Raw genomic sequence first — 15,448 nt, 5'->3', positions numbered from 1 at the left:
GAGGGTCAAAAGTAATCCTAGCGCGTCTCCCCGCTGCCACCGTTATTACATGAGTAAACTAACTACTACTACTAAACTAACTACTACTACTAAACTAACTACTACGAGACGGGTTTCGTGTAAAAAAATAGCTACAGGTGAGCGGTTAAATAAAAAATGGGTGAAAATGAGGGAAATTGCTGACAGTTCCAGGAAACATGTTAAAGAATGTGCGTTAGTTTTCAAAAGGTTACAATGTGTATGGACCGACAAGCCGTCAGTTAACATTCAGAGTCTAAAACTTACAAATTGCCACTTTGAGAAAAATCTTCAGGGGACTTAAGGTACTTTTTTTTTCTACAACTTTTGAGATGTAAGGTGTACAGAATCCTCAGGGAACATTTCCGAATGGTTTATTGGAAGTTATAAACTATTTTCTTCAGGGAAACATTTTATAAAAGTTCATGAAATGTTTTTAATACTTCAACAATGTATATTTACAAGAAATTTCAGCAAACCTTTCCTGGAGGTTTCTTGCGGTATGCTTCAACTTTCACAATGTTGCTTAGATTTGCTTGAGGGTTATTTACAACTTTCACAAAGCAACCCTTGGGGAAGATTCCCATGTAAACATCATGAGGTAACAGTACAAAATGTTGCCTCTGGATTCAGTGGTAACATACCACTGTGGTAACATACCATTGATAAACAGAGAAATGCCTATCCACTCCTCCTTGAAATAACAACAAACTATGCCAAATTGGGGAATAGTAAGATAACACAGCAGTGAGAAAAATAGGCCCTGATGTCCTCCAGCAGCCTAAGCCTATAGCAGCATAACTATAGAGATAGCTCAGAGTAACATGAGCCACTCTAACTATAAGCTTTGTCAAAAAGGAAAGTTTTAAGATTAGTCTTAAAAGTAGACAGGGTGTCTGCCTCACGGACCAAAACTGGGAGTTGGTTCCTCAGGAGAGGAGCCTGATAGCTAAAGGATCTGCCTCCCATTCTACTTTTAGAGACTCTAGGAACCACCAGCAGACCTGCAGTCTGAGAACGAAGTGCTCTGTTAGGAACATACAGGGTAATCAGAGCTCTCATATATGATGGAGCTTGATTATTAAGGGCTTTATACGTTAGATGAAGAATTTTAAATTCTATTCTTGATTTAACAGGAAGCCAATGAAGGGAAGCTAAAATTGGAGAAATATGATCCCTCTTGTTGATTTTCATCAGAACTCTTGCTGCAGCGATTTGGATCAGCTGAAGACTTTGAACTGCATTCTGTGGCCTTCCTAATAGTTAAGAATTACAATAGTCCAGCCTTGAAGTAACAAATGCATGGACTAGTTTTTCATGGACTAGAGTTTCGTTTTACATCCACTGCAGTGCCCTCAGTCTCAGTTTAGTGCGAGTTGATGCTATCAAAGCAGTCCCAGGAGCAGAGGGATTCTTTGCTCTGTTGTATAGTCTTTATGTTTTCACTTCTGGCTCACATGCACACCCCAAATGGCTGCTTGTACAAACCGACATGTAGGGCAGCACAAGAGAGCTCTAAAAATTGAGTGACTCACATAGGTCATAACCTTAGCAAACTTCAAACTTTTTAGTTAGCAGGGGTTTTGTCATGCTTTTTATCATTTTGATTGGAGTAGAACTGAGCTGATCCCGATGTGAAGGCAGCATTGGCCTTCTTTAATGAAAGTATTCACAAATCATTAAGATAAAAAATTCCTCTACTGTCCCACAATGGGGGAAATTCGGGACAAATAAACATGCCAGTTTTAAGAGCTCTGAACTATCAGATGTTAGTCATGAACAAAATTTATTCTAGGCAAAGGCCCAGATGACAGGTTCTACCTCAGACTGGCTTGTTTTCAGGCAGCGGAGAAACAAGTGTTCTTCTCGCATATTTTGCCTGTCTCTAGTCATTAACCAGTCAGTTCTTTTCACTTCTCAGCCACCAGTCACTAACTAGTCAGGTCGTTCCACTTCTAGTCACCTTCATTAGATCAGTTCCACCTGTTAGTTTCATTCCGGTCACCTGTTCACTCTTCTATTTATACCTGCCTCAGTCCACTCTTCAGTGCCAGATTATTTCGAGCCTTTCGGTGAATCTAATCCAGCGTTTCCTGTTTGCCTGTCTACCGGTGATTCTGACCCGATTCTGCCTCCTGATCATCTGAGCCAGCCTGATCCCTGTCGAACCTTATAACCTGCCTGTTCCCTGACCTGTATTCTGTCTTCTGATTTCTCTGAGCCTGCATTACCCCTGCCTGATTGCCTGACCTGTTCTGTCTACGGATATCTGAGCCAGCCTGACCCCTGTCTGATTATCTAACTTGTCTGTTACCGGACCTGGATCTGTTCCCTGACTCTGCTCCCGGGTTCTGCCCTGGACTACCCTGCACTTCTGATCACCCGTTTTGTCTTTGGACTGTGTTTTGGATTGCGAACTCTGTTTACTCCTTTTCACCATTCTGCCTGTCACTCCGGTTCTCACCCATTACCTGCCTGATTATTTTTTTTTCTTGTTTACCCGCAGCAGTTATCATTAAACAAACTGCCTCTAAACCATACCTGTCTTGTCTTGCTGAATTCTGGGTCCTCTGTTTCCGAGCTTGACAGTCCTATCTCTTAACAACAAGGGTGATGCATTTTTCAAAGACACCACTTGGTTTGAATTTTGGATGTCTATAGGATGGCAATATTGAGGATCTGGGGCAAGAACTCCATCAGTTCCAAAGACTTTAAAGAGAAACATAAAGAGTGGTGTGATCTGAATCAGATCACACCACTCTTTATGTTTCTCTCTAAAGTCTGATAATCTGACGATAAGCCCTTTAGACTGTGCAAAATCACTGTTGCACTTCCAGTGAGTTGTGCCACTTGTGAGCAGAATTTTTCCACGCCAACCTACCTGTGGTCCACCAAAGCTGAGCATTGAATCCAGAAGGGCAAAGACTTTGGACCTTGATGCATTTGTGGACCATTTTGCAAGATGTCACAAATGCAAAAATACTGTTATTATAATATTACAAGCTACTGCGTTGCCAACGCAAGAGGATGGGAGACTATTGAAGAGGAAATATGACTCCACAATGAAGTCTCCCACAGTAAAAGACTGTGTATAACAAAATAAGTACATACCTGCGCAAAAATATGAACCTTACATCCAAAAGAAAGAAATGGTACTACACACATAATATAATTTGTTTGAAGATTTATATTTCATATGTGGAGTATGTGAAATATTTTGTTTAAAATTTATTTGCATGTTTTATTGTTATTCAATTCTTTTCCTTGGTGCTCCAAATTAAGTTGCATTTTATAACCGTTTTTGTTTCATTCTTTTTTCTGTGCGCACATGAAAAAAAAAAACACTTCCCACCACCTGGAAAATCTGCCCTGGATACGGCACTGCCCGCAATTCTTTCACCTCAAAGATAAATCTGGCCCTGCTGCTCTGGAAAATCTGCAGGGAGAAGTTTGCAGAACTGTCATGATGTGATTTCTAGGGAACCTAAAACATTATGATCACGGTACATTCTCTAAAGTTTCCCTTAAACCCCAGAGTGGGACCTTATCAGGAAATCCCTGTAAATGGTCTTTGCAGTTATTTTACAACAAGAGCAAACCTTCTCTCATGCTCTCAAGCTTTGTAAACTTGTTTGGATTTCTGGAGCTCATCCCTGGACCTGCTCCTGCTGTTTTGACAACCCACAGTGGAGAGCCGACCCCCACGGTTGGAACTCCAGCCCTAAGAGGGAGGCCCCTCCCTCCGCCGTTGCCAGATCGGGTTTGTAGACTTGACGGTGAGAAGCGGCATTGTGCAGAAGTGGGGAAAAATACAAAATGCAAGTATAATAATACAAAAAATACATTTGCAACACTATGATTTTAAAGAACACAACATTTAAGAGAAGCAAATTGATTTAGCTGCTACACAAAGGTAAGTTCACTTTATTGTTTCTATGCGATGTGCGTGTCTGACTTAATTGTTGATTCATTTTCAGCCGATCAACTTGAAAATGTTTATTTTGACTGTGTGTGAAAGAGAAATGTTAGGTTCATCTAAACTTTCTAGACCATTTTATTGTAGTGTATGAGTTGGATTTATGGTTCATGTTGGTATGGAACAGGGGCTCACTAACACGGTGCCCTGCAGCACCAAGTAGCTCCCCAGGACCACATGTGGTGCCCACAATCTTGTTCTAAAAAAAAAAAATCACAATCCACCAGTTAGCTGCATCTAAAACTGTATTTTATTCTGTTACTCTTCCCTGTTAATCACACTTGCGTTTATATAGATTTAAAAATGACAAAGCTGACAAAGCATGGCAAATCCGTGTATTTTACACAAAGTTAAGATGAATTCTGACTCTTCAATGGTCAGTACTGTTAGCCCTTCCTGTCACACAACACTGATAAATTAGCACTGAGTTTCAAACAGGTTAGCGACCCCTGGTTTGCAATAACCTTTTTTTTTTCCGGTTGCTGTGAAGGCGTTATTGGGAAACAGATTTTATGACGTCGAGTCTCTCTGTGTAAAGGAGCAGGATTCTTGCGTCTTGGAGTCGCTGCAAGGTTCCTGGTTCAACTCCCATCCTCTGTCCCTGAGTGAGACCCGGCCTTAGCCACAGAATGCTCCCCAGGTGGCACACAGTGACCGCTATGAGTTAAATGCAGTGGACGGATTGGAATGTATGTTGCAATTTCAGCAAAGAAACTTTGTGCAGACGGGTGCTTCTGGTGTCTTCTTCATTATGGGTGTAATGGTTTAACGTTTTTTAACATGGGTTTCCAGAAAGGTTTAGATTTGGACATTTTTTTTTTTTTTTTTTTACTGATGTGTGCTAATTTTGCGTTGTGTTTGGGCTGGAAACTGTCAATCAGATCTGGCAACCCGGGGCCCCTCCTTCCTGCCAGGTCAGCTGTAGACCAGTTAGTGTTTTCCTTTTTTCCCCTCACTTAGCTGTACAGCTGCAGCTTCTCCTGCAGTCATCTGGTTTTTCTCTCTGTCTTCACTCCGCTTCGCTTAAAAACTTCTCTGGTACACAGAGATTTTCGAAAGTTTTTTTTTTTTTCTTCTTCAACACCTTGAACGGTTTATTTGTATTTTCCCGACCACTGGCTCTGACATTAACAAGAGGGATAATTTTGCTTCGTTTTATGAAGGCACGAAGAAGATTGGTCAAAACTTCGCAAACAGGAAAGTCGACTACTTCAAACCAAAGAACCGGCTGTTCCAGGTTGGCTGTTTTTATATATTTATGAAACTGAAGTGTGTCGCTAAATATGGAGTTGTGAGGTTTTTTTTGTTTGTTTGTTTTTTTACTTTGCTAGTCAGTGCCGCTGCATTAAAGCTAGCAAAGTTGAGCTAACGAGCTGAACCACTGATGGGACATCAGGGGACTATAGGCTGCATGACACACACATTAATATACCTATATACTCAGCTTTTCTCTGTGGAATAATGAAACAATAATTAGCAACAGATAAAGGTTAATTTAGATCATTTGAACTACACATTTTGTATGTCGTAGAAAACCTTGTTTGGAAACGATCCCACCGTCTCAGAAACCGTTGAAACCGTTTTTTTTTTTGTTTTTTTGTTTTTTTCAAACTAAAAACACTCAGATATTTGGTTAAAAAAACAGAAATAGTGGAACTCATCCAAGACGTGTTTTTTTTGTCACGTCCGCCACTATTTCTGCCTTTTTTTTTGTATTTTATTTTTATTTTATTTTTGGTTTAAGTTGTTTATAATAATGCGCTGGTGAAGATTCTCTGTCATCCAGGTTATGATAAAACAAACAAACAAACAACTGGACTTCTGTTTTGAAGCTGAATGACGTTTAGCTTCCCATCCAGGAAGCTTAATCAATTCCAAAAGTCTGGAGTAGTGTTGAGTTCCAAAGATTAGAATTGATTAAGCTTCCTGGATGGGAAGCTAAATATGGAGTTTAGATTTATATTCCTTAACTACTATATATATACACACAAAATATAGAATGCAATGATGTACATTTCAAGCATCAACTGTCCATGTCGAAAAGATATAAACATGCATTTTCATCAGAAGGAAATATTGTGATAAAATAATTCAGTTTAACCTGTTTCCACTTGAAAGATGTTGGTCTGATAAATTCAGATACATTATTTCATTATTGCAGGTGCTTGAAATCCTTGAAAATGCTTGAATTTTTTTATCAAGTGGTTTTCAAGGGTTGGAAAGCACGTGACTTGTGTATAAAGTCATTGAAAATGCTTGATATTCTAACTGCTCCGTTTTGTAATAAAGATCATTCTAACGGTTTCAGGCTTGCTATTTTTATTTCAAAGACTCAACACAGACAGAGATCCAGCAAGGCCGAGCTCATTTTGTGGTAAGAGCGGCTGCATCCTCCAGCGTAGCTCTGAAGCCGACCTACTTTGACCATGTAACTGTGTCTTGTTAGTCGTACACGTCTTTTTTGGGTGGAGAAAAAACGGCACGACATTTTACCTTTTCTTAAAGGTGAATAACCACGTTATTTAACTTGTTCTTTTAAATATATGTCAGTAGCTCACTCTGGTTGCATACAAAGTTTTTATAAAATATTATCACGTCCTGCTAGCGTATTAGTTGTTATTTTGCTGTTTTATGCTTTGTTTCACCTCAATTTGTTAGTAAATAAAGCTTATTGATGATTTTAACATAAAGTTTTTGAAACGAAGTCCCTTATTTGGGCTCTAAAATAAGTTAAGATAAACTCGAGTTATCAAAAGACCCGCATGCCCTGCCGCCCTACAGACACCGTGAATATAACTGGCTGATACATCCCTCCACCTATCCACGTTCACACACTCCTACACCATTGACAAACTATACTACACGCCTCATTACGTGCTGGAGCACATATTGTGTCGCCGCCATATTGGCTGGGTCTTTTCTACTCTAGGCCCGTATTTGATGCAGTTTACGGTTGTAATAGGTGCCAATGACTGCTGGAAGTAGATTACGCGGTGAAGATCACCATTTTGAATAGAAACTGGTTCTGAAGATGAGTTTTTACGAGATGGAAAACAGTGCAGAAACCCAACCTATAAACCGTACTTTAATGCTTTTTTAATTTGCTGTCTCTGTATTTGACAAACTAAAGCTGAATCCTATTGCCAAACGAAGTACCCTGGAGTTACAGTGTCAGCACATGCAAGAAGCTGTGCAGAACGGTTCTCTATCAATGGGTCCTGCCCCAGTTGGAAGCAAAGTGTAAGACGCGAATGACTTGGAAATTTTAAACCCTTTTCTAGGCTTTTAAAAAGAAATGTGTGTATGTAGGTGGATAGAAACAGATGTGTATAAAGCTTTGTAGAAATCGTGAAAGGAATCAGTTTGGAATGATTTGGGTTCCTTGGCACAAATAAACATATTCCTGGTGCAGTGGCTGTTCCATTCCTTGATGCGTCTATGCGTCCTACGTCTGTCAAATTAGGCAATGACGTCATCTAGTGACTTTTAGGACAGTTGTGGGCCTTAATCCCACCTGGAGGTGGTTTTTGAAAGAGCTTTTGGTTGTGAAACTGTCAAACCCTACAAATATTTTTGATTTTGATAGTTTAGCTTTGATAGATTATCGTTACTGTAGTGTTTTACCACAGTAGCTCACGTCCGATTGCTTCCGATTTAGCTGATTTTCAGTTGTTAGACGTGCACAGTTCTCACTGTTTGGTGTTTTTGATCAACAGGGTTGTGTGTTATGAAACCTGGGCACAAAGCAGGCTGGCGTTCCCTCGGAGTCGTCACTGAGCCGAAAGGCACCCACTGCTCTGCTGAGACGAGATAACAGAGAAAGCCGGCTTCGCCTATACGCCATGTCGGCCGACGTTGAGCCGGGTCCCGAAATGCCCGAGAACCCGCCGCCTCCCGAGGTGACCAATCCCAGCAAGCCCGGCCGACGAACCAACCAGCTGCAGTACATGCAGAACGTGGTGGTCAAGGCTCTGTGGCGGCACCAGTTCGCCTGGCCTTTCTACCAGCCTGTTGACGCCGTCCGTCTGGAGCTTCCAGTGAGTAATACCTTTTGTGGCCCTGCAATAGATGAGAACTGATCTACCGTGTTTGCATGGTTCCCAAGCAGCCGTACCTGGGCGCAGCTTCTCGGCTTTGCAGGATTAAACACACAATACAATTTGTTTGACGCTGCCTCTTTTTCAACAGGACTATCATAAGATAATAACGTCCCCCATGGACCTGGGCACGATCAAGAAGCGACTGGAGAACAACTACTATTGGAGTTCAAGTGAATGCCTGCAGGACTTTAACACCATGTTTACCAACTGTTACATATATAACAAGGTAGGAGCTTTGTGGTATAAAGCACGTTGACTCTGCTGATCCCCTTTTTTTTTGAGTTGTGTAAGTCGTAATTTAATTTTCCTTCTTTTCTTTCCAGCCTACGGACGACATCGTGCTGATGGCTCTCTCTTTGGAGAAGACTTTCGTGCAAAAGGTTTCCCAAATGCCTCAGAAAGAAGAGGTTATTCCTCACGCAGCCAAAGCGAAGGGCAAAAAAACCTCGCCTCCAGGTAAATAGAGCAGCTTTTACCTGGACGGAGATGTGCAGCGCATCGCAAGATCATTCGTACTCCCTGAACATTTTCACATTTTAGTCGTCTTACAGCCATATTTGTCACTGTGTTTTATTGGATTTTGATGTGCCAGACCAAAACAAAGTAAGCCACGATTGTGAATTTGAAGGAAAAGGATGCATGGTTTTTATTAAACATCAGAAAGTGTGCGTTTGGGAAGGCGACCCTCTGTCCATGTCTGAAACCTTTTTGCTGTGTCTAACAGGTTTTCTCATCGACTCTTAGCAGCTCCCCTTTTCTCTACTGAAGGAAAGTATTCCCACAGCATGACACTGCCCCCATCATGCTTCACAGTGGGGATGGCCAGTTTTTAGTTCTATCAGGGGTAGTTTAAAATGTTCAGTGTTGGTTCTAATCTAACTTGTTAAATCACTGCTGCACTGTATCTGGAAATCAATTGAAATTTATCCTGTAAATTACTGCAATTTATTACTGCATTTTAATCCTGTACTGTAAATTCACTGCAACGTATATCCTGTAGAGTTACTGCAATTTTTCTGAGCTGTATGAAAACGAAATTTCGTTCTGTATGCTCTCTGTGCATACAAAATGACAATAAAGAAAGTCTAAGTCTCTAAGTCTAAAAAACTAGAGGACCATCTTCCGTCTGTTTGCTGTGTCCCCCGCCAGGCTTGTGGCAAACAGAAAATGGCTTTTTTTTTTTTTCTTGCTGCTTTTCCATAAAGGCCAGACTAGTTGAATGCATAACTTTGATCTTTTGTTGCAACAGATTTTTCTCTCAACCAACCAGCTGGTTGTGTAAATAAATCTGTAAAAATGACAGTTTTCCTGTCAGTAGCTTCTCACACTCTGGATATCTGTAGCTCCACCAGACTTGCCAACAAAACCTCAAGAGGCCTTGACAGATCTCTTTGTGTCAAATTATTTACTGATTGCAGGGCATTTTATTTAGTTTTAACAGAATAAAGGGGCTGTATAAATGTCAAAGCCATTCTTTTTTTTTTTTTTTAGATTTTTTTCAAAAAAATGATTTGAACTGATAATTTTCTTTGTCTTTCACAACTATTCTGCACGTCTACGACTGCAAAAAGCTCAAGGGGAACGAATACGTTTGCCAGTCCCTGCATCTAACTACGGGACTCTGCTTTTCTGCTCCTTGTAGAAAGACGGGCGAGGTTCGGCGGCGTGGGTCGAGCAATCACTCCTACAAAGAGCAACTTTAAGGAAAACAAGGCGCCGACACAGAACCCAGAAAAGGGAGGCGTGAAGGAGCAGCTGAAGTACTGCAACGACATCCTAAAGGAAATGCTGTCGAAGAAGCATTCGGCCTACGCCTGGCCGTTCTACCAGCCTGTTAACGCCGAAGCTCTCGGGCTACACGATTACCACGACATCGTCAAATATCCAATGGATCTCGGCACCGTGAAGGTAAAAAAAACAAAAAAAACGGCTTTCTTCTTGCAGTTTGCTTTATTGTGGATAGAAGTGTAGTCTTGGCTTCACATAAGACATTTATCTTGTTGTTCTTCAGGAAAAGTTGGACGGAGGAGAATACCAGGATGTGCAGCAATTTGCCACAGACGTCCGCCTAATTTTTTCCAACTGCTACAAGTACAACCCATCTCGCCACAGTGTCGTTGAAATGGCCAGAAAGCTTCAGGTGTGTTCTGAGTTGTTATACTTGTGTTATTTTTTATTTTTTTTATAGTTACACTCTCCACTTCAGGCTTGTTCCCCTCCTCTGTGTGTGGATGCTGTAGGGAGTGTTTGAGCAGAGGTTTGCAAAGATGCCAGAGGAGCACGTGGAGATTATCGCTGTAGGTAGCGCCGTCAGCAGTTTGTCTAGTTTTGGCAGATCTGAGTCGGCGGAGGAGCAGGCCGCCCAGTTTGCTGAGGCGCGAGAACAGGTGGGTGTCATGGAAGTTAGGTGGGTGTAAACAAAAAAAATAATAAAATGTAATACATATGTTTTCATAACATGAAAGGTGTCACAATGATTTGATCCTCACTTAGGCTCATCGTATTTACAGTGTGGTGGGATTTCAGAGTTCACGATGTCATGCTTTCTCTAAATTCCCAGTCTACAGTATCCTCCACTCTACTTGTTCATCCTTTGATTTACACCTGACCCAGCTGGAGTATTTGTTGCTAAAAATCTCAACTTTAGCCTCATCTGACCAAAGCACATACAGTAATTCATCTTAAAGTTCATGTAAAGTTTAAAAAAAAAAACTTCCCGCTTTGTTAGTAAAGAGCAGAAAAGGCTTTTTACTAGCATTACTCCCAAACATGACAGCTTGGGATGTAGATGCCCAATAGTTGCTGTGGATGTTCCAAAGAGTCAAGTTTCTGTTTTATTTTTCGTGGCACTAGTGACATTTTTATTTCAAAGTGGACAGACAGTAAATAGCGTTGGGGGAGAAGACATCCGACAAAGGTCCACGGGCCAAGAGTGGAACCCAGAACAGCTGCCAAAAATTCAAGTTTCTGATGCAGCTCTGTCACAGTGAGCTTTGAATACTCAGATTTTGGAACATGTTGTGCTGTCTTTCCCATTTTGAAGAGTGTGTGTATATATATATATATATATATATATATATATATATATATATATATATATATATATAGATATATATATATATATATATATATATATATATATATATATATATATATATATATATATATATATATATATATATATATATATAATGTAATGTGTCCATTCCTAACATCATTTATCTGGGAATGGTCAGCTATTTTTATTTTAAAACAATTTATTGTCATATATTACCCACTGAAATTTACTCAAATCAAAGGTTGGCTTTGAAATAAAGTTTTCACTGCGAGATTATACACTTTATTTTTAAGGCTTTTTGCACACGTTTGTCATGGGTGCCAATAAATGTTGGATAGGTCCGTTTGTAACATAAAAATCAGAGTGTTAAATATCTTGCCTTTCCTTGCAGATGTGCCCCCTAAGCTGTTTTCACACATGAACTTAAACGGTCTAGAGATGTTCCTGATGGGTGAAATGTGTGACAACGAGCAACGAGTGCTTTGGACTCCTTGAGGGTATTTTTATTAGTGGGCGAGAAAATGCAAACGTGTGAGCATGTCTTGTGGAGCCTTTACTTTAAGTTAGCGACCTTGCTTCCAGATACGTTAAAAGGAGAGCTTGAATTTCCTCTATGCTCTCCTGATTTGTTGATCTCAGCTTGCCTGGATGGTTAGAGTAAAAAAAACATCTAATTGGCTGACAAAACCAGAAACCTTACGTGCTGGAGAGGCGTTGCCAATAACATGCATACAATTTCTTCTGCACGCTTTCTGCATCGTCTTTCCAACAGATAAGGTCCAAACTGTAATTCTACACTGCAAAAACGGAACTCGAAAAAGGTAAAATGTTCTTAAAATGTGTGTATTTGTCCTTAATTTGAGCAGGTAAATAAGATGATTTGCCAATGGAATAAGATTTTTACACTTACAATAGGAACAATTCATCTCAATCATCTTATTTCAAGTGCAGGATGTCTAATTATCTTATTTTAGGGGTGAAAACACTGATTCCATTGGCAAATAATCTTCTTTACCTGCTCAAATCAAGGACAAATACACTAGCGTTAAGAACATTTTACTTATTTTTAGATCCGTTTTGCAGAGTAGAACTTGGGATTCATGTGTGAAAACAGCTGGGAATCTTACTTGGCTACCCTGTGTTCAACATCTTTGGCTTCTTGGTGCTTTTTAATTGTTCTGGCGGTCATTTTAAATGGGTTTCACAACACATAAACCTTTTTGACCTTTTTTCTGTCTGGCTAAAGACTGATAACCAGATTGCAGCACTGTCTGAAGGGCCTGTGAGTAAACCGAACCTGACGGCGAATGGCAAAAAAGAACCCAACAAGGACGGAGCTAAACCTGCTTTAAACTCCACTATTAGGTACGAGTGTTGACTTACTGCTGCTTCATTCATCATTTACAAGCCTTCACTCGTTCTTTCTAATTTCAGGAACCTATCAAAAGGGAACGGAGATTGCGATTCGGGTGATAAATCCTCGCCGATGACGTACGAGGAAAAACATCAGCTGAGCCTCGACATTAACCGGCTTCCCGGGTTGAAGCTGGCCCGCGTGGTGGAAATCATTCAAAGTCGGGAGCCCGCCGCGTGCAGCACCGACCTGGATGAGATCGAGATCGACTTTGAGATACTGAACACGTCCACACTGCGGGAGCTTGAGCAATACGTCCGGTCTTGCCTGTTCAAGAAATTCAAAAGGTACCAAAGTAAGTCCCAAATGTCGATACAGATCTTTTCTTTAATCATTTGACGTAACGATTTTGTTTAACCATAACCCTCCCGCAGTCCTGGAGCTTGCTCGATTCAATTCAATTTTGTTTATATAACGCCAATTCATGATACATGTCATCTCAAGGCACTTTCCAAAGTCAAATTCAATCAGATTATAGAGATTGGTCTAAAAGTTTCTTCTCTAAGGAAACCCAGCAGGTTGCATCAAGTCTCTCCAAGCAGCATTCACTCCTCCTGAAAGAGCGTAGAGCCACAGTGGACAGTCGTCGGCATTGTTGATGGCGTTGCAGCAATCCCTCATACTGAGCATGCATGAAGCGACAGTGGAGAGGAAAACTCCCTTGCCTCAAACCACTGGGGGTTATAGAAGACGGAGCAGAGACCCAAAAGGAGTGTTCCCTGTCTCATGGTTTCCCACATGTAGGGCGGGGGTGAGCCCTTCATACCACATTTCTGAGCTTAGGCTGGATTTAGTATTTTTGTTTACCTCGCGCGCTCTTTTTCCTCATCCCAGTGGGAGATCAGAAGGGTATGGGTGAGTCCTAAATGACCTATTCGGTCATGTGATCAGAACGACAGCATAGGGCTCACCCCCGGAGGGGGATTGCAAGGGCCCCGCGTGCTCCCGTCCTTCCGGGGCGTTTTTCTCGCCCATGGTTGAGCGCATGGTGCATGAGGTCACAGAGACGGGTGTCAAGCTAGGAGCGTTGGCCCCGGATGAGGTGGAGTTGCGCGCCTTTGTAGGCCCGCTGCTCCTGGCAGGCGTGTTTCGCTCTTGCGAAGAGTACGCGGCCAGCCTCTGGGATGCGCAGAGCGGATGTGTGATCTTTGCAGCCGCTTCTACGAGCTGTCGAGACTGGTAAGGTTTGACAACCAGAGCACGCGAGCGGAGAGGCATGCCGGGGACAAAATCTCTGCGTTCAGGGACCTGTGGGACACGTGGTGAGCGCTTCTCTCTGCGATGTACGTGTCTGGACCAGAGGTCACCGTGGACAGGCGTCTTGTGCCCTTCAGAGGTGTGCGCCCCTGTACTACTGGTTGTTTTTTTTTGTTTTTTTTTTCTTACGTTTGTTCTCCTCTTCTCTCCAGGACAACGCCCCTTCCGTCAGGACATGCTATGCGTGGAGAATGAGCGTGTGCACAGGCAAGCCGCTCGGCACTCGCGGCCCCGAGAGAGATATTTGGGGATGCGAGTGGTGCTTGACATGAGGAGTCAGCAGAGGCTGCCTGACGCTGGTGGGCGCAAAAACAATCCTGAGCCGCCACCTGTTCTTCTCGCGTGTTTTCGCAATGGACCGCGCCGCATTGTCCACGTCCTGCACCTCGCTTGTGTCCTACGTCCTTAAGAGGGGTCGTTGTAAGGGGTTCACAAGTGCGACGACAAGAAACCGTTGGTCCTGCTTCATTACAATGCCAACAGGGGAGGCGTCAACAACCTTGTCAAGCTCCTCGCGGCCCTCTTTCACGACATCCTCGACGTGTCCACCTACAACGCATTCGTTCTGTGGCAGGAGACCAACCCCGACTCGATGCCTGGCGCGAGGAACAGGAGGAGGCTGTTGATTTGAACAGCTTGGCAGGGCGTGGCACTGTGCCGTTCGCGTCGTCGTCACCTGGTCCTCAGGGGTCCGAGGCTGATGAGAGGAAGACATGCAGCTTTTGCCCTCGCAACAAGGGCCACAAAACCAGCCTACACCGCTTCCTCTGTCCAAGTCCGTGTGTGGATTCTGTCGTTCTCCGTGCTGCCACGCCCGCACACGTTCGCTCCGGGCGGCCGCCGAACCAGACAACTCACCCTTGCTGCGTATTTTATTTGTCGTCTTGTGCATGGTATTTCCAGACATTGGGCTGCGGCGAGCCTTCTGCAAAGTGTTTCCGAGTTTATCCTTCGAGTTTTTCTCCCCTCGTACAGTCCCAGAGAGATCGAGCGGACCACCTCTTGCGCACTTTATTTTTTGTAGGTGTGGGAGCTGCAGGGCACCCAATCACATCCTTGTGATATCTGCCTCCCTCCACCTGAGCAGTGAGCACTGAGCCGGGACTGCGGGAGTTTTTAGGATGTCCCTCATTTATCTGATGATTGTGCTTTGTTTCCTTTGCTTCTTCCAGAGATGACCAGCCAACCTGCCTTTCAGTACATCAGCACAAGCAGCAGTTTATCAGACTCTGCCACCAGCACCTCCACAGACTCCGGTTCAGAAGACACTGACTCATAATCTTTGTTGGTCTGTATTTAATTCTTGTTCTGTTGACCAAAGGTTGTTGCATGTAAGATTTATTGTTGAATTTTGTTCCATATCTTATATATTTAAAATAAACGTTTATTTTTTTGTCTACTACCTAATCATAGTATTTGAAAGCTGCAAAGGTCAGATAGGAAAGGGCGAGACGTTGAAGAGTAGCATCGACCATGGACAAACCGAGCACTCCGTTTGAGTTTCCTAAAGAACTTGGTCAGTGGACTCTGAGCACCTGAATTTTTTCCAGTTATATCTTTTCAGACTTCCTGGACAACCATTTCCATCAACTAAGAATCAAATCGCATCACTTGGGAAGTTTCTG

General features: G+C 42.4%; 1 protein-coding gene across 3 annotated transcripts; it reads left to right on the top strand.

The window, feature by feature from the left end:
* The first annotated feature begins 4,942 nt into the window (after positions 1-4,942).
* LOC105927418 (bromodomain-containing protein 3) lies at positions 4,943-15,225 on the top strand. 3 transcript variants are annotated; one of them, XM_036140088.1, is made up of 11 exons: positions 4,943-5,231; positions 7,711-7,726; positions 7,800-8,031; positions 8,183-8,320; positions 8,418-8,550; positions 9,737-10,002; positions 10,106-10,234; positions 10,335-10,481; positions 12,411-12,517; positions 12,587-12,853; positions 14,996-15,225. In XM_036140088.1, exons 2-11 carry the CDS (start codon positions 7,722-7,724, stop codon positions 15,093-15,095), a joined length of 1,524 nt encoding a protein of 507 aa, XP_035995981.1. In that variant the 5' UTR covers positions 4,943-5,231; positions 7,711-7,721; the 3' UTR covers positions 15,096-15,225. The 3 variants fall into 3 exon arrangements, with proteins under 3 accessions (XP_035995981.1, XP_035995980.1, XP_012719607.3); XM_036140087.1 differs by having other exon boundaries at positions 12,587-12,861; XM_012864153.3 differs by having other exon boundaries at positions 4,944-5,231; positions 7,711-8,031; positions 12,587-12,861.
* The last annotated feature ends 223 nt before the right edge of the window (positions 15,226-15,448 follow it).

The sequence above is a fragment of the Fundulus heteroclitus genome, chromosome 8 (genome assembly GCF_011125445.2).
Source record: "Fundulus heteroclitus isolate FHET01 chromosome 8, MU-UCD_Fhet_4.1, whole genome shotgun sequence".
In the NCBI taxonomy this organism is placed as follows: domain Eukaryota; kingdom Metazoa; phylum Chordata; class Actinopteri; order Cyprinodontiformes; family Fundulidae; genus Fundulus; species Fundulus heteroclitus.
Note: the sequence above shows the minus strand (reverse complement) of the source record. Positions and strands in the feature narration are given on the sequence as shown.